Source organism: Cydia strobilella, chromosome Z (assembly GCF_947568885.1).
Source record: "Cydia strobilella chromosome Z, ilCydStro3.1, whole genome shotgun sequence".
In the NCBI taxonomy this organism is placed as follows: Eukaryota; Metazoa; Arthropoda; class Insecta; order Lepidoptera; family Tortricidae; genus Cydia; species Cydia strobilella.
Window position 1 is genome coordinate 27,896,705 of NC_086068.1, and position 25,558 is coordinate 27,922,262.

Here is a 25,558-nt window from a genome sequence, read left to right on the forward strand (position 1 = left end):
ATTCCTAGCTTAAAATAAAATTGGAACCCTATACAAACTTTCAACCCCTTTTCAACCTTTTTAAGGGATGAATTTTAAAAAATCTCTGAAATTACTTTTCTTGTATTCTAATAATATGCCATTATACAAAGATTCAAGTCCCGCACTCCAAAAAATATTTGATCTCCATACAAACTTTCAGCCCCTTTTTCACCACCTTAGGGGATGAATTTTCAAAATCGTTAAAATTACTTTTCTTGTATTCTACTAATATGCCATTGTACAAAGATTTAAGTCCCGCACCCACAAACATATTTGATTTCCATACAAATTTTCAACCCCTTTTTCACCACCTTGGGGGATGAATTTTTATAAACACTAAAATTACTTTTCTTGTTTTTTTAATATAATACCTTTTTGCAAAGTTTCAAGTTCCTAGCTTAAAATAAAATTTGAATTCCAAGACAAACTTTCATCCCCTCTTTAACCCCCTTAGGGATTGAATTTCCTAAAACGCCGAAATCCCTTTTTATTGTAATCGGCTATTATGCCTTTCCAAACCAAGAAGTTTCAAAGCATTTGTAATGGATTCAAACTTTCAACCCCTTTTTATCCCTCTTACGGGATGAATTTTAAAAAACGCTGAATTTAGTTTTCCTATATTCTAATAATATGCCCATATACAAAGATTCCAGTCCCGCACTTATCTTTTTTGATCTCTGTACAAACTTTTAACCCCTTTTTCACCACCTTAGGGGATGAATTTTCAAATACGTTGAAATTATTTTTCTTGTATTTTAATAATATATCTTTTCCCGAAGCTTCAAATTCCTAGCTTAAATTAAAAATTGAACCCCATACAAACTTTTATCCCCTTTTTAACCCAATTAAGGGTTGAATTTCTTAAAATCCCTTCTTATTTCTTGTACATAATATAAATGTAACCTGTTGTGCAAATTTCAACTCTCTAGCTTTTGTGGTTTCGCCTCTGCGTTGATGAGTCAGTCACTAAGTCAGTCACTGAAACTGAATACTAAATTTGTTGGTTTTCAATAAATAATTAAAATTATTAATATATTTCTTTCTTTAATTAATATAATTATTTAAACTGTTATAAAAAAGTTATGTTATTATAATTATATACTTATATATTGTAGTATGATTAGTATGTAAAAACACTAGTTCTTATTATGTATTTAGGTATAGTAGGTACTTAATCGCGGTCGGCAAACTAAAACGCTTTAAAATAGTCATAATTTTTTGAAATCTGCGCCCCAAAGAATTAAAAAAACTATTTTTTAACAAACAGGAAAAAATAACAAACATAAAATAATTAAAAGATAACTAAAAAATCGTCATAGCAAAAGGATTTCTACTCAGCAATACGCTTCGCTTTTTCGAGCAAAGCATTGATATCCTACCGGACTGCCGGTTACAAATAATAAAACTAGTTTTAACTTGCTGCGACATTTTCAATTTAACCGGTTTATTTCGAACGAAATAAGAACTCAAGAACGAAATGAGAATGAATTGGTGTAAACCGTTCTCTCAAAAGAACTGTTCTTTAACCGGTAACCGCAAACGGAAACGAAATCCTTTTCGTTCCCGGGCGAATGAGCGATAACGGTTTGAGCATTGAGACCGGTTTCCGAGCCCTGGACAAAACAAACAGAACAAAACATTACATAAAAGAACATTACATTTATAAGTTTCGCGGCGGAGCAGCAACAGGTGCGTGTAGCTGCATGTACCGCTTGACTAGGGGCGAGTCCCAACGCTGCGCCAGCGTACTTAGGATGCTGTTCGTGCTGTTTCGGCTGCGATTGAGGAGTGACGCGCATCGCTTCCTCATGTTTAGAAAAAATCAGTCTGTTTGAGCCTCAGCAAACATCGCTGAGGCACTACAATACCGCGGCAACCTGAACAGCATCCTAAATGCATCATTGTATTGAACACGCAGAGCGCCGTACGCCCTCTGCGTAAAGTTAGCCCACAGACCGCACGTGTAGAAAGTATGACAAAAAGCTTTGAACAATATTAACTTTACTTCTTTACTACCACGTGCAAACCTGCGGGCCAACATGTTACAGCGGACACACAGCGCTCGGCGCTCCCGCTCGATGTTCTCGACGTCAGACAGTGTGTCTGTGACCCAGTGGCCCAGGTACTTAAATTTATCCACTCTCTTTAACGGAGTTCCACAAAGCTTAACCTCCTGCATTTGGTAACTTTTAACCTAAGTGTCTACCGAACACAACGATACCACTTGTCGGTAGTATACAGTACAGTCACATCGAATGGTGTTTTAGGCCATCGGGCCGCTGTACTATATATGTATCTCTGCTAAGCGTGAAGTTAACGAAAGAGACGCCTGCAGCAGTCAGTTTACTCTAATTCAAGATATGAGTTTAAAACATTTTTACAAAACTGCTTGTAAACTGGTATTACAGCGTTTATTTTTTTCTACGTGAAAATACAGACAATATCCCTACCAATATTATAAATGCGTGTCTCTCTGCCCGTTACCTTTTCACGTTTAAACAACTAAACTGATTTAGGTGAAATTTGGTATGGAGACAGTTGGAGGCCCGGGGAAGGACTTAGGGACGCATCATGGTAAAACCGAACTAGCTCGGTTTTACCATAATGCGTCCCTAAGTCCTTTGTCTAAAATCATCATCATTCCACACGCAGACGAGGTCGCGCGCAGAAGCTAGTACTAAATACATTATCTAGAGACTAAATTATATGACACCCAGCTGGATCGCCTTATTGAAAAATTTAAACCAAGTCTAAATTAAATTACTTCTCCCGTTCTAAAAGGACAGTGCAAAGAGTAAGAAGCATGGTTGAATTCATTTCTTTCTTTTTATTAAAAAGTCAACAGCTACTCAAGTATCAAGCAATGAGCCAAAACTAAATGTTTGTGTTTTTCCACCTAGGAGAATTTTAATTAAAATAACAGTGTTATGTCTAAAACAAGACTGTTGCATGTGTCAGGCCTTCCCCCACGGTGCAATATAATACCTACACGAATAACATTAACGAACTTATTGAAATATGTTTCATAAACCTAAAAACTTAGTTCAAATGAAGTAGTATGATTATGATGAGGTAGGTACAGGGAAATTTACAAAATCTGGGATAAAAAATTACTTAACAGAGGACGTTAATCATGTTTAACTTTAAAGGGTACGGCAGTTTTATGCACCCGATCCATACAATGTATTGCCAGCTTTAGTGAATCGTCTTGTATCAAGTTCCCACGACATAAATCAAAACATAAATAGCGATATGTAACGGTAACGGAGCAGCCCACGCCGGCACCGCCACCGCCACGTGCGCGCTTACCTTTACGAGTACCGTGACGTGACATAAGCAACTGAGAGCAGCTAAAACGAAACTGCATTCATGGACATATAAAACGTGTACGTGTCATTTACAAACAAACCAAAATAACAAAGCCTGCTACGTTAAAACCATTCAGTATGAGTGTGACATGTATGCGTCGTTTAGGTATGTATGTACCTATTGACTGGCGGACATATGGAGTATGGTAATACAAGTACATGTTTTGTGTCAGAAAACAGAAAATGTTGAACTGTGTGTGGTGCACGCACTTGAACCCTTTTCAGTAGATTATTTTAGATGATACATGTGCGCTAGCTGTGCACAAAACCTTTTGCGTGAAATGAGCGATGACGACAGAATACAGCGACAAATAGGTCACTGTCGTACAAATTCCCATACGAATAAAAAATTTGGAGCGCCGGTTTCATCTTGGTTATTGATATAAATTTCTGATAAATGATAGATTAATTAAATCCGGCCGTGAACTCAAAATCTTGACAATAATAATATGGAGTCAGATGTAAGAATGCTTTTTATTTAAGCTTTTCTGGTATTTAAAAACATATCAATACTATGAATCTATAAGTTCAGCATCTATATGTAGGCCAAGCAATAAGAAGGTATAGAGGGAAATGCTAGGAACACATTTTTTAACTTCGTAGCTTTGTTTGGACTAGTTAAGAGATGAACATATCAAAGTCCCCGGCCGTAACCCTGGTGATGGGGGGAGAGAGGGGTTTGAAGGTTCCATTTTTCGGTTTTTCGATTATATCTCGGAAACTATGCGTCTGAGCGACTTGGCCACTTATACAAAACTAGCTGTTGCCCGCGACTTCGTACGCGTGGATTTGTATGTTGGTGGTTATATATTCTACATGAGCATAATATAGAACATTATGCAGCAAAAGATGTCAGTAGGGACGGTTAATCATTTGTTAATTTTACAACGCATGAAATTTGTCTTTCACAAACTACGAAGTTTCAAGACCCTAACTGAAAAAAATTGTTCCCGATATAATCCCTCTCGACCCTCTTAGAAGATTTACAAGTCCACTATTTAAAAAAAAATTCGCTCCCGAAACTATTAATATAAACTTTTCAAAAGCGGTGTAAGTAATCAATTTTCGTCTATTCTAATATAATGCCCTTTTTACCAAGTTTCAAGTTCCTAGCTTAAAAGAAAATTGTACCACATATAAACTTACATCCCCTTTTTAACCCCTTTAGGGGTTGAATTTTTAAGGACGTTGAAATAACTGTTTTGGAATCTTATACAATGCCTTTCTAAGAAGTTTCAAGGCATTTGTAATAGATTCACTTTGAACCCCTTTTTAACCCTTTTAGGGGATGAATATTTAAAAACACTTAAATGTCTTTTCTTGTATTCTAATAATATATGCCTTTATACAAAGATTCAATTCCCGCACTCAAAAAAATATTTGATCTCCATACAAACTTTCAACCCCATTTTTACCACCTTGGGGGATGAATTTTCAATAATGCTGAAATAAGTTTTTTTTTTCTCTTTTAATTATATATATTTCTATGAAGTTTCAAGTACCTAGCTTAAAATAAAATTAGGACCACGACAAAATTTCAAATCCTTTTTGACCACTTTAGGGGATGAATTTTTAAACACGCTAAAATCACTTTTCTTGCATTCTAATAACATGCCTTTATGCAAAGATTCAAGTCGCGCACTTAAAAAAATGTTTGTCCTCCATACAAACTTTCTACCCCTTTTTCACCACCTTAAGGGATGAATTTTCAAAAACGCTGAAATTACTTTTCTAGTATTTTAATAATATGCCTTTATACAAAGTTTCAAGTCCCGCACTCAAAAAAAATTATGATCTCCATACAAACTTTCAACCCCTTTTTCACCACCTTAGGGGATGAATTTTGAAAAACCCCTTCTTAGTGGATACTAACGTCATAAAAGCTATCTATTGTGAAAAATTCAGCTCTCTAGGTCCAACGGTTTGGGCTGGGCGTTGATTTAAGTGAGTCAGTCAGTCAGACAGTTAGTCAGGACTTTTACGTTTATATATATATATATATAGATAAAAAGAGATTTAATTTGTTACAAGTTTTATTTAGTCAAGTTTTTCGATATCTCGTATAGTTTTTGAGATATCCGCTCTTGAAGGTTTATTTAGGGCTCTCATTTTTATCTTGATTATCTACATCAGTTAAGCTGCTAGGCCGGGTTTGGTAACGTTTTCGTATAAATTGGGGGTGCTGAATTCATTTATGGTATCAACATTGACACCTTTCCGGAGTAAAAACATATAAACTTTAAACAAATAACTTTTTTTTTACTCCTCTTCACGCTTAAACCGCTGAACCGATTTAGTTGAAATTTGGTAAATAGGTGTTTTAAGTCCCGAGACAGGATATAATATAGTTTTTATCTCAAAAATCATACTTTGAAGGTGCGAAATTTGGTGTGAGGGGAATTCAGCTTCTTCGCCGAAGTTGAATTCCTGAGGTTAATACTGTTTAAATTTAGGTTTGAAGTCATGTTTGGTATCATTATCAACTAAATCAAACATGTAGACCATCCCAAATATTATTTAAATAAGTTCAGCGGTTATTGATTCCCCATACAAATTTCCACCCCACTTTTCACACCCTTACAAGATGATTTTGGTTATAAAAACTATCCTATGTACTGTCCCGGGACTCAAACCATCTCTATACCAAATTTCAACGAAATCGGTTCGGCGGTTTAAGCGTGAAGAGGAGTTTTATAAAAAATGTTTTTTTTTTAATTTTGTTTTTACTTAGGAACGATGTCAATGTTGATACCATAAATGAATTCAGCACCCCTGATTTATACGAAAACGATCCCAAACCCGGCTTAGCAGCTTCACTGATGTAGATAATCAAGATAAAAATGAAAGCCCTAAATAAACCTTCAAGAGCGGATATCTCAAAAAGTATACAAGATATCGAAAAACTTGATGGAATAAAACTTGTAACAAATTAAATCTCTTTTCATTTTGTGTAAGTGGCCAAATCGCTCAGACGCCTAGTTTCCTAGATATAATCGAAAAACCGAAAAATGGAACCTTCAAATCCCCCTCTCCCCCCAGCACCAGGGTTATGGCCGGGGAATTTTGATATGTTCACCTCCTAACTAGTCCAAACAAAGCTACGAAGTCAAAAATTGTGTTCCAAGCATTTCCCTCTATACCTTTTTTTGGGCATTTATTTCCTGGCCTAATGGTCGATAAATATTTATTGGTGTACAGAACATTTTTAGCAGATGTCACAAATTGTTTATGACGGTGTATGATAAGCTCTCTAATTATAGGAGAGCACCAGACCCAGACAAGTAGTGTACGTGGGAACAAGATGAAACCGACGCACGCACGATGTAATGAAGGAACGAATGCGACGTGCACATAGCCAGCGTCAAATGTCCACCTCGTCCGCTTGTGATGTTTGTGTCCGCGCGCATAGCTTAAGGGCAGCGTGAAGAAGCCGCCCGGCGCGTTGAGGCTCTCGCTCGAGGAGCTCAGCGCCGCGCCCCCGAGCCAAGCCTCCGCGTCAGTGCTACTGAACAGAGAATTATGTTGCGCCGCAAATTTCCGCCCCGCCTACTCGTACTGCTTCCACAAGCCGCCGCTCGCTATACTATACCATCACTACCCCAACTATATATTCATTCGTATCATACTCAACACTATATTCACAAGGGTTGCGATGTATATAAACGTTGGTATGTAAGTTGGAATCTAAGCTATGGCTGCAGCTAATTAACCCAAAGTACAAAATATCATACTGTTGACGGCAAATAGAAAAACGCGAGCGACAATAATAGGTCATATTATGGGGAATATGAAAATGTTTGTAACAGGACTCTTCCCCTGCGCAAGTACCCCGTACCCCTTCTCTAGATTATATAAAACAGATAATAGAGCAGTACAAGATAGTTAACAATTAAATCAAAGTTTCAATAATATAAATCGTTAATTACATTACTAAAGTAACAACTAAGTATCAATTATTCACTTTAGCAAAGTTTCATTCAACAGAAGCTTTTATTATCGCTAGGGTATTTAAAATCGAAAATGAATTTTAGGGGCCGTAGTCGATTTTGGAGCAAAAATGTAAAATTGATAGATTTAGTCGTTGAAATGATACACGTTTTGTTACGTAATATCTAAATAACAAGTATTGATTTCTATTAGCACGTCTTCTCATCTTGCCTTTTAATAATGAGGTCGCGAGCGTGCGTCACCGGTAATGCATGAAGAGAAGGGGCAGTTTTAAAAAATTCATCAAAAAATCATGGTGGTAAATTATACAAATTGATGTATAAGTATAGTTTCAGCAAATGTTGTAGATTGTTTAAGTATCAAAATTACGTTGAAATTAAGTCGATTTTCAGAGAAATTGTCACTTGTTTTGAAGTAATTTCTGGAGAAAATTGATTTCGTCTAACTTTCATTTACACTACTTCAAAGTCATAATAATAAAAATGTAGTCTGATAAACGTCAAGTACAGGATATGTGTAATACAAAATTACCATGTTTAGCAGTCCAAACTTTACGAAATTAACAAATAAGAGCGACAATATCAGTGCTTTACGCGCGTTTACCTAAACGTCCATCAGAAAAGCAAACATTACTAATTTAGTGAGTCTGTTTTCAAAAAACTGATCTGATAAAAGGTAAGATAAGAGGACGTGCTAATAGAAACCAGTACTTGTTATTTCAATCAGGTAACAAAAGGTGTAAAATTTCACGGACTAAATCTATCAATTTTACATTTTTGCGACTAAAATCGACACCGGCCTCTTAAATGTTATTACTGAAACTGAGTTTGTAGCTAAGCATAAAAAATACATACAATTCATGCGCATCATACACATATTAGGAGGCAAATTCAAAATATGACCTATCTTCATTCAATATGCATATACGGTGATTTAAATCGGAGCTAAATTTCAACAAAACTGCAGAACTGTGAAGACCAGTTCCTGTACCCTTTAACGGGCATAACAGTGTCATAAGTCATAAATTACGGAAAATTGAAAGCTTTCACTTTGACATTAAGTTAAGTCATTGTTATAGGGTGGTCATTTTTGCTATACAAAATCGACAGTTGCCCGTTAAGGGGTTAATAAACTTCAACCCTCAAAGATAAACCACATCGTCAAGAAAAAATAATAAACATAATTGGGTATTTCTTAGTTACATCCTTTGATAGCAAAGGAGTATGGGCAGATTTTTATGGACACTGGCCTTGGAACCAATAAAAATAGGCGATATACCATCGGAAAGGTTTTTTATATACTCACAGAACTATATCAAGATAGAAGGAAAGAGCTCAGCAATTTGTAGGGAGACCGAGCGTGTAACATTTTGCGTAGGTACTTTGACGTCACGAGCGTAATTTAGTGATGAGAAACATAAGCCGCGCGAACACGATTCAAAAGCATCGATTCACAGATCGATTAGAACACGGCATCGATTCTAAAATATCGATAAGAACCGACAGAGGAAATGATAATTATTTTCGACAGAGGAAATGATAATTATGGAGCTGAGAAAGCTCAGAATTTTAAATCGAAATAGTACATTTCGATGCTAGTGCGGAAAGTGTGCCGGCAAGTGGCAAGCCTCGGGACGAGTGAAGAATGACATTTCCGCACGTGTATAGAATGACGTTTTTTAATACAGTTGCAAAAAAAATATAAAAATAACAAGTAAGGAATAAAAACAATATCGAATGTTGCCTTTGGAAACTTAAAACATACTTGCAGTAAGAAAAAACGCCTCTTCTTTGACAGGCGTTCTGGCAGCTATTCCTACTTCTACCTTCCATAGCTATTGCGTTACATTCAGACAACTTATTAAGAACGGGGTTTCAATATTTAATATTAAAAAATAAACGTGCTATAATGATGAATAAAATATAATAAAAAAGTAATAAAATATGAAATATGTATATTTTTCGTATTCTTACATTAACGGTAGGTTTTTATGTTGATTAGGACGTTTAAAGGAAACTAATATTAACACTTATCAATAAGTATTAGTCGTGAATTGGAACAAGTATAAATAAAAAAAAAATTGGAATAGTGAAAAGCACTAGCTCGCGAAAACCAACTTTCCACACGCTAAACAGCTGCGTAAAGTAGCACTTTTTAAGCAACTGTATTAAAAAAATATATTTATTTATTTATTTTATTTAAATATATTTACACGGCATCACAGCATATGCCAATATATATATATATATATATATATATATATATATATATACATATATATATTGATGTTGTGACATTAATAATATAAGAACGTAATTATCATTTCGTCTGTTTTCAAAACCGATTTTAATAATCGAGTAGGAAAATCGCAGTGCACAGCACTATTCTTACTTTTGACAGAAAAAATGAGAAATCGACCTTGAACGTGACTCGACAGTTTGAATAGCTTATTTTTACATCGCTGGTTTTGAACGCACGCCAAGTCTGGCTCGTCATATTTAAGCCGCAATGGAAAGCTAACGTTGGCACACAATCGCTCGGTACTGTTTTGATGAAAATAATAAAATAAATAGTTTTTTAATTAATAACAGATATTTAAGGACAAATTGTACTTACCGATGAAAGCAAATACCTCCATTAACAGCTCCAACTTTATTGGAAGTGTTTGAACAGTTAATTATTGCGTAACAAACCATTTTGTTTTTAAAACCTGACGTCGCAAGCAGACCGCGGTCGGGAGCAGGCTGAAGTTCGCGGCAAGCAACGGTGACACCGTATCATCGTTTCGCCACGCGAGGTACATACACTCTTTCCTTCTATCTTGATATAGTTCTGTGTATATACTCCATTTTTTTGTATGGCGAGAATTATTAAATCCACGGTAGGATGGAGATGGTAAGTGGGCGTTCCCGTGTATCGTACATATTGTCGTGGTCGACTCACTTTATGCACTGCACAGACTATGATCAGTAGCACGTTTATTATAAATAATCTTTCACGCGGAGGGATTTTCTATAACCAGAAAATATTATTTTAGAATATAACCTGATAAACACAAAAATACAGTTTGTTTGGCATTATTTACGTAATACGTTTAAAATTATATTCTTTGTATTTGTCTAGAATATTCGATATCCTAAATGTCTAATAACTTACGTTTCTCAAATGCTACAGTGAATGGCGAATAATTTTATCATAATAGGAAGCTTACAGTCACATATGACCTTTTGTTTTCGGACGTCACTGCCGTCACTGGTGTATCCACTGGTGTATCAGATAGTTCTCAACAGCTGGCTACTCGTAGGCGTGTAGAGTAGATATCTCGGACCCACCAGTGTCACTAAGCTCCGTAACAAAATATTACTTACTCATACCTGTTTCTTTAGCCCTACACTCGCGTATGATAACTTGATGAGTAAGCGATTTTAATATTTTTTTGATATTAAAATCGCTTATCATTTATATGGCAACAGTTCAGCATAGTCTGAACAATGTGGATTGGCAACTCGTTTGACTTACATACTTTTATTCACCGTAATCAAAATCAGAACCCATTTATTTACTACTATTGTGACTGTGACTACTATTAGCCACACCATCAGCTATTTCGTCTATCATGTTACTCCATTCAAGGGTCTACAACCAAGATTGGATCACCAAAAGGCCAAAATGATGATGATGATGATGATGGCCATGTTACTAGGGGGTACACTACATAATTCCGAAAAAATGTTATGCCGAATTTTATTATTTCGTTTTTTAAATGCTCGACCTATCAAAATTCCGACTGTCGTAATTACGAATGATGAAAATCACGAAGATTTATATTTCCGAAAAGCCAGAAAGCCGAATTTTGTAAATTCCGAACCACATAATTCCGATTATAACAATTCCGATGGTGATAAACACCGAATTTAACAATTACGATTTTTGAAATCACGAATTCCGAATTGCCATTATTCCGAAATTTTAAATTCCGAACCACATAATTCCGATTATAACAATTCCGACAGTGAAAAATGCCGAATTTAACATTTACGATTTTTGAAATCACGAATTCCGAATTGCCATTATTCCGAATTGACGTTATTCCTATTTTAAATATCCCATTTTTAAATTTCCGAATAACGATATTCCGAATTTATTGGTAAATACATGAAGGTACCTACGTCGTTAAAGTAAGCAGAAATGCCTTTTAACATTTCCTATTTTACATAATATAATAGATGGACACTCACAAACACCATTTTTCTACACAATTATGCGCTTTAACATTAGTAATAAGGTAGCCTTCAAATCCATATCATTTTGTCACACCCATTTTCTGTAAGCAGGTCCCTTCTGTGGGGGGTTGCAGTTCTAACCTCACCTAAACCTACTTCTCTAAAACAATTATTTTCAGTGGGGGTGGCCGTTCTAACATAACCTAACCCACTTTTCTGGCAACAGTTCGTTTTCTTGGGGGTCGCAGTTCTAACCTAACCCACTTCTGGCAACAGTTCGTTTACTTGGAGGTCGCAGTTCCAACCTAACGTGACCCACTTCTCTGGCAACAGTTCTTTATCTTGAGGGTCGCAGTTCTGCCGAATTTATTTATGCCGAATTTTTATGCAAAAAATATTTTATGCCGAATTTTAGAATGCCGAATTTAACGTGATGCGGCACGACAGGCAGCCGTAATAATTACTAAAACGTAAGTCATTTGAATATCACGAATTTCATTTTTCCGACCTTACAAAAGACCGAATTTCTGAATACCGAATTACTAAAACGAAACGTGTCTTCATTTTTATATCACGAATTTAATTTTTCCGACGTTACAAAAGACCGAATTTCTGAATTCCGAATTATTTTATTTCCGATCGGACAATGGTTTTTCGGAATTTAAGAATTCGGAAAAACATTTTTTTCGGAAAAGTGTGAAATCGGAACTTTAAACTTTCGGTCAAATGACAATCGGATTTTAAATTTTCGGAAATAGCACATTCGTGATTTTCTTCCATCGTGTTTTTAAAAATCGTAATTTTGATATTTCGGACTTATAAAAAATCGGGATTATGAAAATCGTGCTTATAAAATTCGGAAAAACATATTTCGGAATATTTAGATGTTCCCGTTACTAGGTAGGTACCTATACAGGGTGACTTTGAATTGGTAATACAAAATCTATTTTTTCATACATTTTCCCTAAACTAAGTCCCTCAATTAAGTCTCATGCTTTAAAAATAATCAAAAGTAATTTGTTTAAAATTTTAATTTATCCCGGTTTTTAGGCTACACATGGTTATCCTAACATAATGATTAACAAAGAAAAGGTTAAATTATTTCAAATGAACACTTTCCTCTTTGGTTATCAATCACCTGCCACAGTCTATGATGTAAACGTGTTTTGATTACTACTTGCCACTTGTCAAAGCAAATTAGATTTTATGCAAGATTTCGGTTTTACAATAAAATTTAAAATAAAATAATTCTTAAGAAACATGCTGACGATTTTGCTACAAGAGGTACCGGAGCAAAATTTGGAGAATCCCCATTACCGGCAAGATGATGGTGCACCAGCACAATTTGCTCCAAGTGTGCGAAATCATTTGAAGCAAGAGTTCCCTGACAGAAGTGACAGATGGATTGGACGCCCACCCGCACGGCCCAGTCGCAAAGCCGTCTCCAAGTCCCGATCTTCGCATGGCCGACTCAAAATCCTTTGCGGGGCGAAATTAAAAGGAGAGTGTACGCACGGGAATCAAATACCATCGATCAACTTCGCCAGAAGATAATTTAAGCGTTCAATTCTGTGAAAGCCAATTTATTTATTCTTGGCAGACTCAAAATCAATCATATGAATTAGACTTAAGTGTCCAGGAAGGCGGTGGTCATTTTGAACACATCTTAAAATACGTTTAGGTAAAGTAGGTGCACACTATTTATTGAAACGTTGGTATTTTAAGATTCTGCTACATTCGGTAGATTACGTACATTATTAAATAATTTAATTTAAATTGATTCGCTTATTACCTATTACCATAAATGTATTAGGGTACATAAGACTAAACAGCTTGAGGCCAGTCCATAAGGGAACAGTTTTGTGCTAATCTGATTAAATTGTCTGATCAAATCAGGCGGTGTGGATGCAAACGCCAATTTGGCTCGCCGATTCCCCTTTTCTTCGATTGTAAGATCATGACCGATACAATGGAGGTTTGTGACGCTAGTATGCGCGTTTAGGGAAATTATTTTTAAATTAGAGCACTTAAATAATTTTAACAACGGAGTTACTGTAGTATACTATTGGGCATTAACTGAGCCACAATCAAGTGTTTTGTATTACCAATTTGAAGTCACCCTGTATATTCCGTAACCTTACATAGGTTCTGCTACATTGTCAATTAACTAGTACTATGCCTTATGGGAAACGGTCGAAGAGATAGTTCAGATCCGGAAACCGCTACCAAATTTTAGTATGTTATTGGGCATGGTACTGGGTCTCCAAAACTGCCGGGAGACAGCGGCGCCGACCATCTACTCCAGCGGAATGATGTCATCAAAATGACTCCCGCCTCGTTGCGAATATTGTATTTTGCACCCAAACTATGCATTGCACATACACGTGTGTGGTATTAAACGAAAGCCAATAAAATATTATATATCTCTTTCTTAGTCTTGGTCCTTTCACTTACACATATATATTTTTCTTTTTGTTCACGCTACCTGGTCGTTATTCTTCTCTTGCTTGAATTCTCATTATGTATTTATGTATTTTGTGTAGGTTTATGTAGTGTATTATTGTTGCTTAAATAATATATGTAGTTTATGTAGTTTATTTTTCATTGTTTGTAGTTTATACTTAGGTATTTGATTTGTAAACTTTACACCTTTGTTATTTTGCAGTGCCCATTAACTTATTTCTAGCCACTGAATCGCTATCTGAAGGTTGTCTGGAAGAGATCGCTTTTTAGCGATAAGTCCGCCTGTCCGTGGGGATATAGATCCAACACGTAGAGCCCCCTTGGAGAGCTTTAATGTCATGTAGAACGCCTGCTGGAACCCGTTCACAGGCGCAACAATAGACACCCATGAACCGGTCGCAGCAGGCATTGGGACTATTGCAGAAAAAGTGAACAGTATACCGGTCTATGGATTGAAGTTTGGGTGGACAATGAGACTGGGCTATTGTAAAGAACTCCGGACACCTGCCATAACAATGTTAAAACACGTTATCGAGGCAGGTGGTGACTTGCCGCTGACTAGATGGGCCCCTGAAACTGCCGTCGTGAAGACGACCCGGAGCAACAGGGTTACACGTAGACAGCAAATTCTGCCTATTTCTATTGTCTGGGAGAGGACTCTGACTTCTGTAACAGGTTTTTTTACCTAGCTCAGAAGTCTGGGACTTCTGAACACCTATTTTTTACTTGCTTCTGTCAATATTTTTTTATTTTATTTTTTACAAATTCATTTTATAAATTATGATTCCACGCCAAAATGTCGTTTTCATGTATTTTATGTAATGTTCTTTCATTTAATACCCCATAACTAGGACTATTCTTTGCATAATATGAGCGTATTAAGGTAAAATTGTTGGCGCGCAGTTTTTTTGGTACAACTTCCACAGTTTTTATCAGAAATTAAAAATTTAAGCTGTGACGTATAGTTGAATAACTGGTTTCTTTTATATTAGACGCAACATTGTTATAACGTTTTTAGTTGAGCTATAAAACATATATATACGAACTTTTCTAAAAAAAAAGTGGTTTTTCTTTCTTTGTAGCTCCTAAGATATACATTGTTTTTATAAATAATGTATTAACGAATCATAATATATTTAATAACCTTTCGTTTGATATAGCACACGTGTATGTATGACTCATGGTATAGTTATAATTTAGATTTTGCAAATTTCGGCAGCGGTCACATGTATGACGCCATTATTTGTTACCCAGGCACTATAGAGATTGTCTCCCAGCAGTTTTATGATCCTTTTTATATTGCTAATAACATACTAGCAGCTTATGCGAATTATCCTGAAAATGACCAATTTCGTTTTTTTTAACTAATGCATTTGTTCTAGCAAATACACATTTTGATGCATAATTTTCACATTTTTGGTCTGATTTTGATTATTTTGATATCAGTGTATGGCTTGAGACATCAGCTTAAATTTTGTAGTACATTGCTTTAACGTCCGACTTTTGGTTTGGTTGAAAAACCCAAGTAATCGTTATTTTTTTTCTTTTTTTTTTTAATTTCTCTTAAACTATTGTATATTTTGGTACATAGTGTATTAATGAAATATATAATATTTTATTGGCTTTCGTTTAATACCACACACGTGTATGTGCAATGCATAGTTTGGGTGCAAAATGCAATATTCGCAACGAGGCGGGAGTCATTTTGATGACGTCATTCCGCTGAAGTAGATGGCCGGCGCCGCTGTCTCCCGGTAGTTTTGGAGACCCAGTACCATGCCCAAAAACATATAAAATTTGGTAGCGGTTTCCGGATCTGAACTAATTCCCATAAGGCGGTGCACTAAACAAGATTCTCCAAAGCCCATCGTAAATATTTTTCAAACTTACTCATTTTTGTTAGGTACTGTGTTTCTTCGCTTGTATAACATAACACTACAATAACTAAGTCGTAATAACCAGACTATAATAACATTTTGATTTGTTTACCTGTCAGCTCTGATATTAATTTGGAAATGTTTCATAGCAAAATAGTTTAATTTCCCGAACTGTTCTTTTCCAGCAGTTTATTATTGACATTATTAACAATGTTCCGCTCCTGACTATGTATAGATTTGGGAATTTTTGTCATTTATTATTTAATATTCAACACTTAAGCATTATTCAAGTAAACCGCCACAATGACACTTAAAATTATTGCCAGTGTAAGAAATTAGTTAGAATGAAATTCCGCAACATGGCGCATGATCATATATTTCTGGTCAGGCTTTAAATAAACATTAAATTTCATCAATAAGATTATTTTTATTCATGAAATAAAACTATGAAAACGGATTATATCGCGTATATTGAATTTATAATACATCCCGACGTTTCGAACTCTTTACAGCGTTCGTGGTCAACGGGTGACCACGAACGCTGTAAAGAGTTCGAAACGTCGGGATGTATTATAAATTCAATATACGCGATATAATCCGTTTTCATAGTTTTATTTCATGAGTAACTATCGCGGTAACCGAAGACAATATTATTATTTTTATTGTTATTGCGTTTTAGTTCTGTACAACGGTTTACGAATAAGAAAACAAACATATATCGACATACCAATTAAAAATGAGTACAATAGAGGATATTACTGCAATGTTCTGCCACCAGAGTGCAGCACTAGCCTTTTTAGTAAACCATAGAATAACTTATACATACTGTACCTTTAACAGGTTTGTGACAAGTTTTCAGAGATAATAAAATATGACATTGATGCATCAAGGCGGTTTGTTTACAGAGCCGGGAAACGCGAATCCGAAATTTCGCTATCTGCCTCTTTGTCGCTCGAATATGCAAGAGTGACAGAGATGTTAGATAACGAAATTCGATTTTCTTGTTTCGCGATAGTCCAGCGGTTCCTAACCTGGGGGTAATTACCCCCGCGGGCGTAAAACTGACATTTTATGGGGGTAAAACTGGTATTTTACGGGGTTCAAAATCAAAGATAACAAAGACCTAACTATAAGAAAGAATATTAATTATTATGGAGGAGGGGTAAAATCTAGTTCCCTAGTTAGTCAAAGGGGTGACAGTACTGAAAAGATTAGTAACCACTGCGATAGACCCTCAGATTGTGGTAGTGGCGGCGGCCCCTTCGCAGTTTCGCGTAATATTCCTCATTTTTCAAACATTAGGTTCGTCAATTACGAGCTGTGCTAAGTGCCCAGCTGAACATAAGAAAACGCATCATCATCATAAACAACTAAAATATCGTGTCGTGACACAAAATCGTCGACAATAACAAAACCTGCATAATCTGTGACACAGGAACTTAGTGTAGATAAAACCTATATAGTCACGTTTCAACTCACACTACTTTTATGCGGTGATAACTTTTTTCACACAAAGATTTGGGACTACCTGCCTTAGTTAAAGTTTTATGTATTTTTATTTTAATTGTAAAAAATCTTTTGCGAGCTTACAGTTGACCCCAAAACGCCCACATAATACCCATACAACTTAGAATAACCTAACCGGTGACATATCGCTTGTCCTTATTGGTCATAAGGGCCAATTAGCCCACCCTGCTTTGGATGGAAGGCACTCAAAGTTTAAAACAGATATGGTTAATAATTTGCCCCGATGTAAATTAACTCGTCTTTACAGACTTTATGCAAATAAATATTAAAGTATGTTCTTATCATAAAATAATACATTTCGATGCTAGTGCGGAAAGTATGTCATTACTTGACGAGCACCGAGACTCGGGACGAGTGAAAAATGACATTTTCGCACGTGTATCGAACGACGTTTTTTAATACAGTTGCAAAAAAATAAGAAAAGCAACAAGTAAGGAATGGAATTCGGAACTTTTATATTATTTATTCTGTGACATCATTGACATTGACATTATGAAGAGGTGTTTTTCTTCTAGCTTTTATTCGACTAGAATAGATTTTGTTATTATTATTGAATCCACTTCAATGAGTTTTTTTTTTTCAAATATAAGACAGAAACAATTGTAAATATTAAAACATTGTACTATTATTACCTAAATATCGTTATTTACGATTATTAGTGTATCGTATATTTATAAAATCAATATCTAATGTTGCCTTTGGAAACTTAAAACATTCTTGCAGTAAGAAAATACGCCTCTTCTTTGACAGGCGTTCCGTTCCATTCAGACAACTTATTAAGAACGGTTTTTCAACATTAAAAAATAAACGTGTTATAATACTTATAATGATGAAGAGGTAAGTAATAAAATATGAAATATGCATATTTTTCGTATTCTTACATTAACAGTAGGTTTTTATGTTGATTACGACGTTAAAAGGAAACTAATATTAACACTCATCAATAAGTAGTCATGAATTGGAACAAGTAAATTTAAAAAAAATTGGAAAAGTAAAAAGCACTAGTTCGCGAAAACCAACTTTCCGCACGCTAAACAGCCGCGAAAAGTAGCACTTTTTGAGCAACTGTATTAAAAATAAATTTTGTACATAAATAAAATAAACTAAAAACAATTCAAATAGGAAATAACAGATGAAGAAATTGTAGTTTTCAAATAAAATATATATTTTATTGAGTGTTTCAAAAAATAAGATACACACGCAGGGCAGTGATGAAGATTTATGTATGTGGACGGTATTATATTAACCTGTCCCAGAAAAAATGACGCATTTTAATTTTCACAAAATCTTACACAACAGTTAAAAATCAACTGTTTGATGGTAAATTCTTGTTACAAATTTAATAAACAACATGTACGTACGCATGTTTCAAGTCTTTGACTTTATAAATCCAGAAATGTCGTAATTTTCTTGTAATGGCTGCCATCCAGTTTTGTACATAGGACTCATTTATTAATTTTTAAGCTTTTTTCCATTTCGACTTGAAGTTTTGAACTGATATGGCGTTAGTTTTATGGCTTATCAGTTTCTGTTTCATACGAGCCCATTATTTTTCGATGGATCGTAATTCAGAGCAGTTAGGAGGAATAAGGTGTTTTTCACAAATTCGATATTGTTGACTTAGTCGCTTTATCGCTTTCTTGGATAATGGTAGATTTGGTTTCCACTTCAGTTTACTGTTTTGCATTTTAGTTAGGTACTTTAGTTTATTCGTAGGTCTTTATACAGTAATTTATTTAAGGACTTTGCACTTTTCATTTGTACGTTTTGCACTTTTGGCTAAATATAGTACAGACAGGGTAATAATCGTTTTTTGCAACGCAGCTATGATGTTCTTCTCTGTATTATTTATTAGAAAACCCGGGCTTATGACCATTTCCAGTCCGCCATCGTGTACCCTCAGTTTCTTAGAATTGTTTTAATACCCTTTGAACAGGTCTTACTAATTACATAGATTAACTTCACTGCTAGTTTTTCGTGGAAATGCCTCGATTTTGTAAGTGTTTGTACAACATTTTTTGATGGAGTCTTTTCTGTGATGGCGATATCTTCGAAAATGTAAACGAAAGGGATTTCTTTTTATAAAGAATAAAAAAAGGTATTTTTTTACATTATAACGTCTCCCTAAGCCTTTTGGTCAGAAGTCTGATATGCAACCTGTGCGAATACAACGTAATTTTTTTCTGGGACAAGCTTTAATCTACGTTATGAATATGCTCACACACAACAATAACAAAATTTCAAGACTAATGAATCACAATCCATCATTGTTGTTGTTGTGTAATGCTACTTGTTCAAGTAGAGTTAGCAGAGACGTGTCCGATGAGTATATCTACATGAACAAAATACCATTTAATATATCTTTCTCACGACTTAGTATTTGTTAATAGACAGGTTCGATCTGAACTCGCTCTAAGAACATAATATGTCTCTAGAGTCAGACCAAGACAAGTCTGCAACGATTTTGATAGCACGTACACGCAGTGCAAGTGTTATTTTAAACGTCAAAGTTCTATGAAATTTAATAATGACGTAAATAAAACTTGCACTGCGTGTGCTATCAAAATCGTTGCACACTTTTCTTGGTGTAGGTTTAAAGAATTTCGTCAAAGATATGTTTACATTTTTCGCCTTATTACAAAGAAGTAGGATGCAAAAGAGTTAACATATTTTTAACGTCGACTGTACAATAAACAACTCTTTGGTATTAGCATAGATAAATAAATAAGCTTAGAGTGCTTACTCCATACATAGATAAAACCCCATTTATAATAAGTATAGCGAGCTCTCCGAATACTTATTTGTAATAAGATTTAAGTTTAATAAGTATGTATTAAGTTTTAAACGAGTTTAAAACTTATAATAACATAAGTTTTACCATACAACTTATTATTGCATGTAACACTAAGTAATAGTTTCGGTTCCGGTTTCGGCTTAAAAATCATGTTACTACCGAAGTGGTTTCGGTCAAAAAACTGCGCGAACTTTTCGGCCGCGCCGAAACTTACATTTTACATGCTCTCGGATCGCGTTAGGCTAGTTTTTTATAATGCTAAATTAAATCTAATTAGTATTTTATTTAATACAATAGGCGTGATCCGACACGCACTTGGCTGCTTTGTTAAACCACTAAACTTGGACGAATTATAAAAGTTTCATTGTTCATAATAACTATGTGTCAAAAGGAAGGCCACCGACATTCTTTTTTCAATGATTTTAATTGTAACACGTCTATAAAAGTTACGGTTTCGGCTGAATCCGAGCCTAAACCGAAAATTGGGTTTCAGTGTCGGCACAAAAACCGGTATACGTCGGTTTTTGTGCCGACACTGAAACCTACTAAGTAAGGAAGGAAGCCATGTATAGTGAGCGCTTAAAGCTTACTTATTTGTGAATGGTATTAGTAATGGCGAGTGGAGAAGCGTGGGGCACCTGAGACTGAGGTCGGGGCTGGCGCAGCGCACCACGGGGCTGGGCGCGGCCGGCACCACCAGATACGCCATCGTCATGTAGTACTTCCACACCTGGAACATCGTTATTTATATAATTAACTAACTGCAAATATAATTCATTATTTACATGTAAACACAATTTTGGTCTGTATTTAAGTTGCGAGCAAGCATCAACTTACAAGTACGTAAGTATTTTGTTAATATTTCGACTTGTACTTCCATTTTATACATATAAAATCCTACCTGCATATATCCGTCCCTCTCCTTTTCTGGCTTTCTCGGTAGAGCTGGGCTTCTTGACAAAAGTGACGCGCGATTATCGTTTACGGGCCTGCACATAATAACATGACAAAAATAAAATTTAACTATATAATTTCACATTAGATCATTAATTCGAAAACAAGTTATTAATTGTAGAAAAGGTGTAGTGTAAATGGTGAACCTGACCTTGACAGCGGAACTAGGAGACGCTATACGGCGCGGCGCCATAAGTTTTAGGTGTAGTGTAAATGGTGAACCCGACTTTGACAGCGGAACTAGGAGACGCTATACTATACGGCGCGGCGCCATATGTTTTAGGTGTAGTGTAAATGGTGAACCCGACTTTGACAGCGGAACTAGGAGACGCTATACGGCGCGGCGCCATATGTTTTAGGTCTAGTGTAAACGGTGAACCCGACTTTGACAGCGGAACTAGGAGACGCTATACAATACGGCGCGGCGCCATATGTTTTAGGTGTAGTGTAAATGGTGAACCCGACTTTGACAGCGGAACTAGGACACGCTATACTATACGGCGCGGCGCCATATGTTTTAGGTGTAGTGTAAATGGTGAACCCGACTTTGACAGCGGAACTAGGAGACGCTATACTATACGGCGCGGCGCCATATGTTTTAGGTGGTGTAAATGGTGAACCCGACTTTGACAGCGGAACTAGGAGACGCTATACTATACGGCGCGGCGCCATATGTTTTAGGTGTAGTGTAAATGGTGAACCCGACCTTGACAGCGGAACTAGGAGACGCTATACTATACGGCGCGGCGCCATATGTTTTAGGTGTAGTGTAAATGGTGAACCCGACCTTGACAGCGGAACTAGGAGACGCTATACTATACGGCGCGGCGCCATATGTTTTAGGCATAGTAGCATAGACATAGTATATACAAGTAAAGCCTGACCAGGAATATATGATCATGCGCCATGTTGCGGAATTTAATTGTAACTAATTTCTTACACTGGCAACGATTTTAATGATAGGTTGTCACTGTTGTCAGTGTCATTGTCACGGGTTACTTGAATAATACTCAAGTGTTGAATATTAAATAATAAATGACATAAAATGTCCTAAACTATACATAGTCAGGAGCGGAACATTGTAAATAATGTAAATAGTAAACTGCTGGAAAAGAACAGTTCGGCAAATTAAACTATTTCACTACGAAAATTTCCAAATCAACATCAGAGCTGACAGGTAAACAAATCAAAATGCCATTATAGTCTGGTTATTACGACTTGGTTATTGTAGTGCTATGTTATACAAGTAAGGAAATAGTGAGCGAGTTTGAAAAATATTTACTATGGGTTTTGGAGACGATCAATCATGTTCATTGACTATATACCAGAACCTATGTAAGGTAATTTTGACCTATGTGTGATGCGCTATTGCGTAAAAAAATGCATGATTTTTATACGGTAAAAAGAAGAACCGACAATAAAAAAATGTGAACATCGAATATTTGGATTCTGATTTTGATTACGGTGAATAAAGGTATGTGTAAAAAAAAACGAGTTGCCAATCCACATTGTTCTGACTATAGTGAACTGTTGCCATATAAATGAGAATAATAGCGCCCTCTTGACTATGATCATATATTCCTGGTCAGGCTTTACTTATAGACCTGAAACCGAGCGACCAGTACAGGGGTAACAGAAACACATATGCATGTATTGCATGTTACAGGTTAATGTATGGCACCATAATCCTTTTTCCCTTTCACTCTTATACATTTCGGTATATCGCCATCGCCTCCTACCTATGCTGCCATAACCCGACCATGAAAAAAAACCCGGTAGGTGATAAGGACAAAGCATGGCACTATTTTCTCTTTCCTCTTATAGGAAACGCAATAAGACTATCTTTCTCTATCAAAGATTGTCAGGCCCTTGGTTTTAGGGTAACTGATTGTCAATGTCAATTTGACAACTATATTTATTCTAGTAATAATAAGTCTTCGACAAAATGTGTATCTTAAAAACATATGGTCATTAGGTTACTATTCCACCTGTCCAATATGTTGGTCCAATGTGCATTGCGTCTCACTCTCTCACTAAGCACCATCCCACTAACCCGGGGTTAACCGGTAACCGTTAACCCAGTGTCAAATTGTTGTGGTAACCATGGTTACTTCAGGTTAAACCCGTCAACCCCGGGTTAATGAATGGTGCAAGTGGCTCTAAGCAAAATGTGAGAAGTAGCTATTGTGTGAATAGTTACGACTTACGCAGGCTCTATGATCGTGTATAACGCTTGTATGCGGGCGTGCAGTATGGGCCACGCGTGCAGCACGGTGGCGGGGCAGCGGGAGGGGACGCGGCTGCGCTCCAGCAGACCGAACAGGATCATCTGCAACATCGAACAATGTGCCTGCAGGTCACACCAACCGAGGTAATCCACATACACACACGCACACGCACACGCGCACACACACACACACACACACACACACACACACACACACACACAATATTTACCTCCCAAGGATCTGCCCCGTTTGAGGCACTGCCACTCCAACTGTTTTTAGTTGATGTATCGTCATGTTGAATACCTATTAAGCAATTTGTATTATTAATATAATAGAAATACAAATATAAAAAGGGTGTTTTATATGGGACGTCTTAGTAACACTAGATAAGATGCATGCAGATGGATGCATAGTTTTGGCCTTATACTATGGACGTTGTGAGAGCAGATGTTCACGATTGGTAGTAAGCTAGGCTATGAAGTTGTGAGACACAAATTTGGGCGATGCGATCATGTATATGTATATCCAGTAGGTTTTCAATTTTGTAAAAAGAAATAAGGAAGTTTTTAAACAACTTTTCCAAATCTTCAAAAAACGTTCTGCAACGCAATCACTTTACAAAGCGAAGGCTGGCTTATGCTGATGCTGATGATGATGTTGCAGTAACCAGTACACGTCGCAGTAGCCCACCCGCGGTCCACACAGCATGGCTGCGCTCGGCGACGCACACGAGGTCGGGCTGGCCGGCGGCGAGCAGCGCCTGCTTCTCGGCGGGCGGTAGCAGCGGCAGGCAGCGCTCCGCCAGCGCCGGCACGTGCGCGTCCGCCGCCTCGATCAGCGCACACTCCTCCGCCGTCAGACCGAGCTTCTCCAGGAGACTCTTCGTTTCCCTACGGTCAAATCCGGTCAAACATCCCGTCATTTAATTCGTCAAGATACAATTAAAATTCAATTGTGTCCTATAATCGACCTGACCTTATAGCAACTACTTATCTCAGTACTGTCCGGTAATGGTTAACACGCCGTTAAATAGTTGTTACATTATTTGTATACAATACAATACAATACAATCATTTATTAATAAAATTAAAATTTTACACGTCATAGTAATTTACAATGCTATAAAATAAATATCTTAAATTGGTTCTCGAAAACAGCTCTAACTATTTAACATTATAAGGGTACTCATTCCCAAGTAAAAATTCGTTTTCCTTAGATTCAATCAAACATACAGTTACAGGAATATAACATGACCAAGGGTATTTGACAACATTAAAAATATATAACGAATTGCTGTCATCCTAAAAGATAATAAACTAATATAGTATTTTATACAATCGTGATATAATAGAGAGCTTTTCAGTCGAGTACCGTGTTTAAGCAACGAAGCTTGCTGAGTTGCTTAACTAAGGTACGAGATTGAAAAGCTTGATTATATCACTATTGTATACAATACTTTTTCTACGAGACAAAAAAATAATACTTTCAACTAGTAGAATCATACCACCAAACCAAAACAAAACCAAAAGTATACAGCTAAGATACGCGAGCTGCCGCAACCCGCGATACCTTCATACTCGTACGCGCCCCGGCCGCCGACACCAGACCTCCTCGTAACTCATGACGCCCTGGTACCTGCTCCGCGCTAAATTAAATTTTAAGACAGTTTTTTTCTCGATTTTGGCCACCGTATCCTATGGAGACTAACAAGCAACGCTAAGCGGTTTTCGTAGGGTATGGATGTTGCTATATGAAGGGTGTCACATGCGCGTTTCTGACTTATGAAGCAATTGTTTCTACTACAATATAAAATAAAATGTTTTTATTGGCCAACTAATCACAAAGCAGATGCGACGCAGCAGCGTGTTTAATTAAGTAGGCTAATTTGCATTGAATCTAGTCTCCTTAAACAAGAAATATTTTATCGAAATGTATGAAGTTCCATTTTCAAAATTTTTATAATTGACTAAACCGTATTGATAAAATTCTTATGTTTGAGTCGGAAGTGCCATAGACTATACAACGATGAAAAGAGTAAGGTTGTAGTGTTGCGTGTGAAGTTGTAATACACAGATTATACTCGACGAGTAGAAAAAAGTATATTTCACTATATTTGAATGTAACTTATGTTTATTTTTTGGAAAATAAAAGAAAA

At 36.3% G+C, this 25,558-nt stretch overlaps 1 protein-coding gene across 2 annotated transcripts in view; it reads right to left on the reverse strand.

The window, feature by feature from the left end:
- LOC134754145 (protein furry) overlaps positions 1–25,558 on the reverse strand; it is a 351,985-nt gene that overhangs the window by 289,353 nt on the left and 37,074 nt on the right. For both annotated transcript variants that reach the window (XM_063690243.1, XM_063690242.1), the window contains 5 exons: positions 24,094–24,293; positions 23,633–23,706; positions 23,383–23,504; positions 21,123–21,210; positions 20,860–20,951 (listed from right to left, as the gene is read on the reverse strand). In XM_063690243.1, the coding sequence (XP_063546313.1) occupies positions 20,860–20,951; positions 21,123–21,210; positions 23,383–23,504; positions 23,633–23,706; positions 24,094–24,293 (576 nt within the window). The remainder of the gene's footprint in view (positions 1–20,859; positions 20,952–21,122; positions 21,211–23,382; positions 23,505–23,632; positions 23,707–24,093; positions 24,294–25,558) is intronic.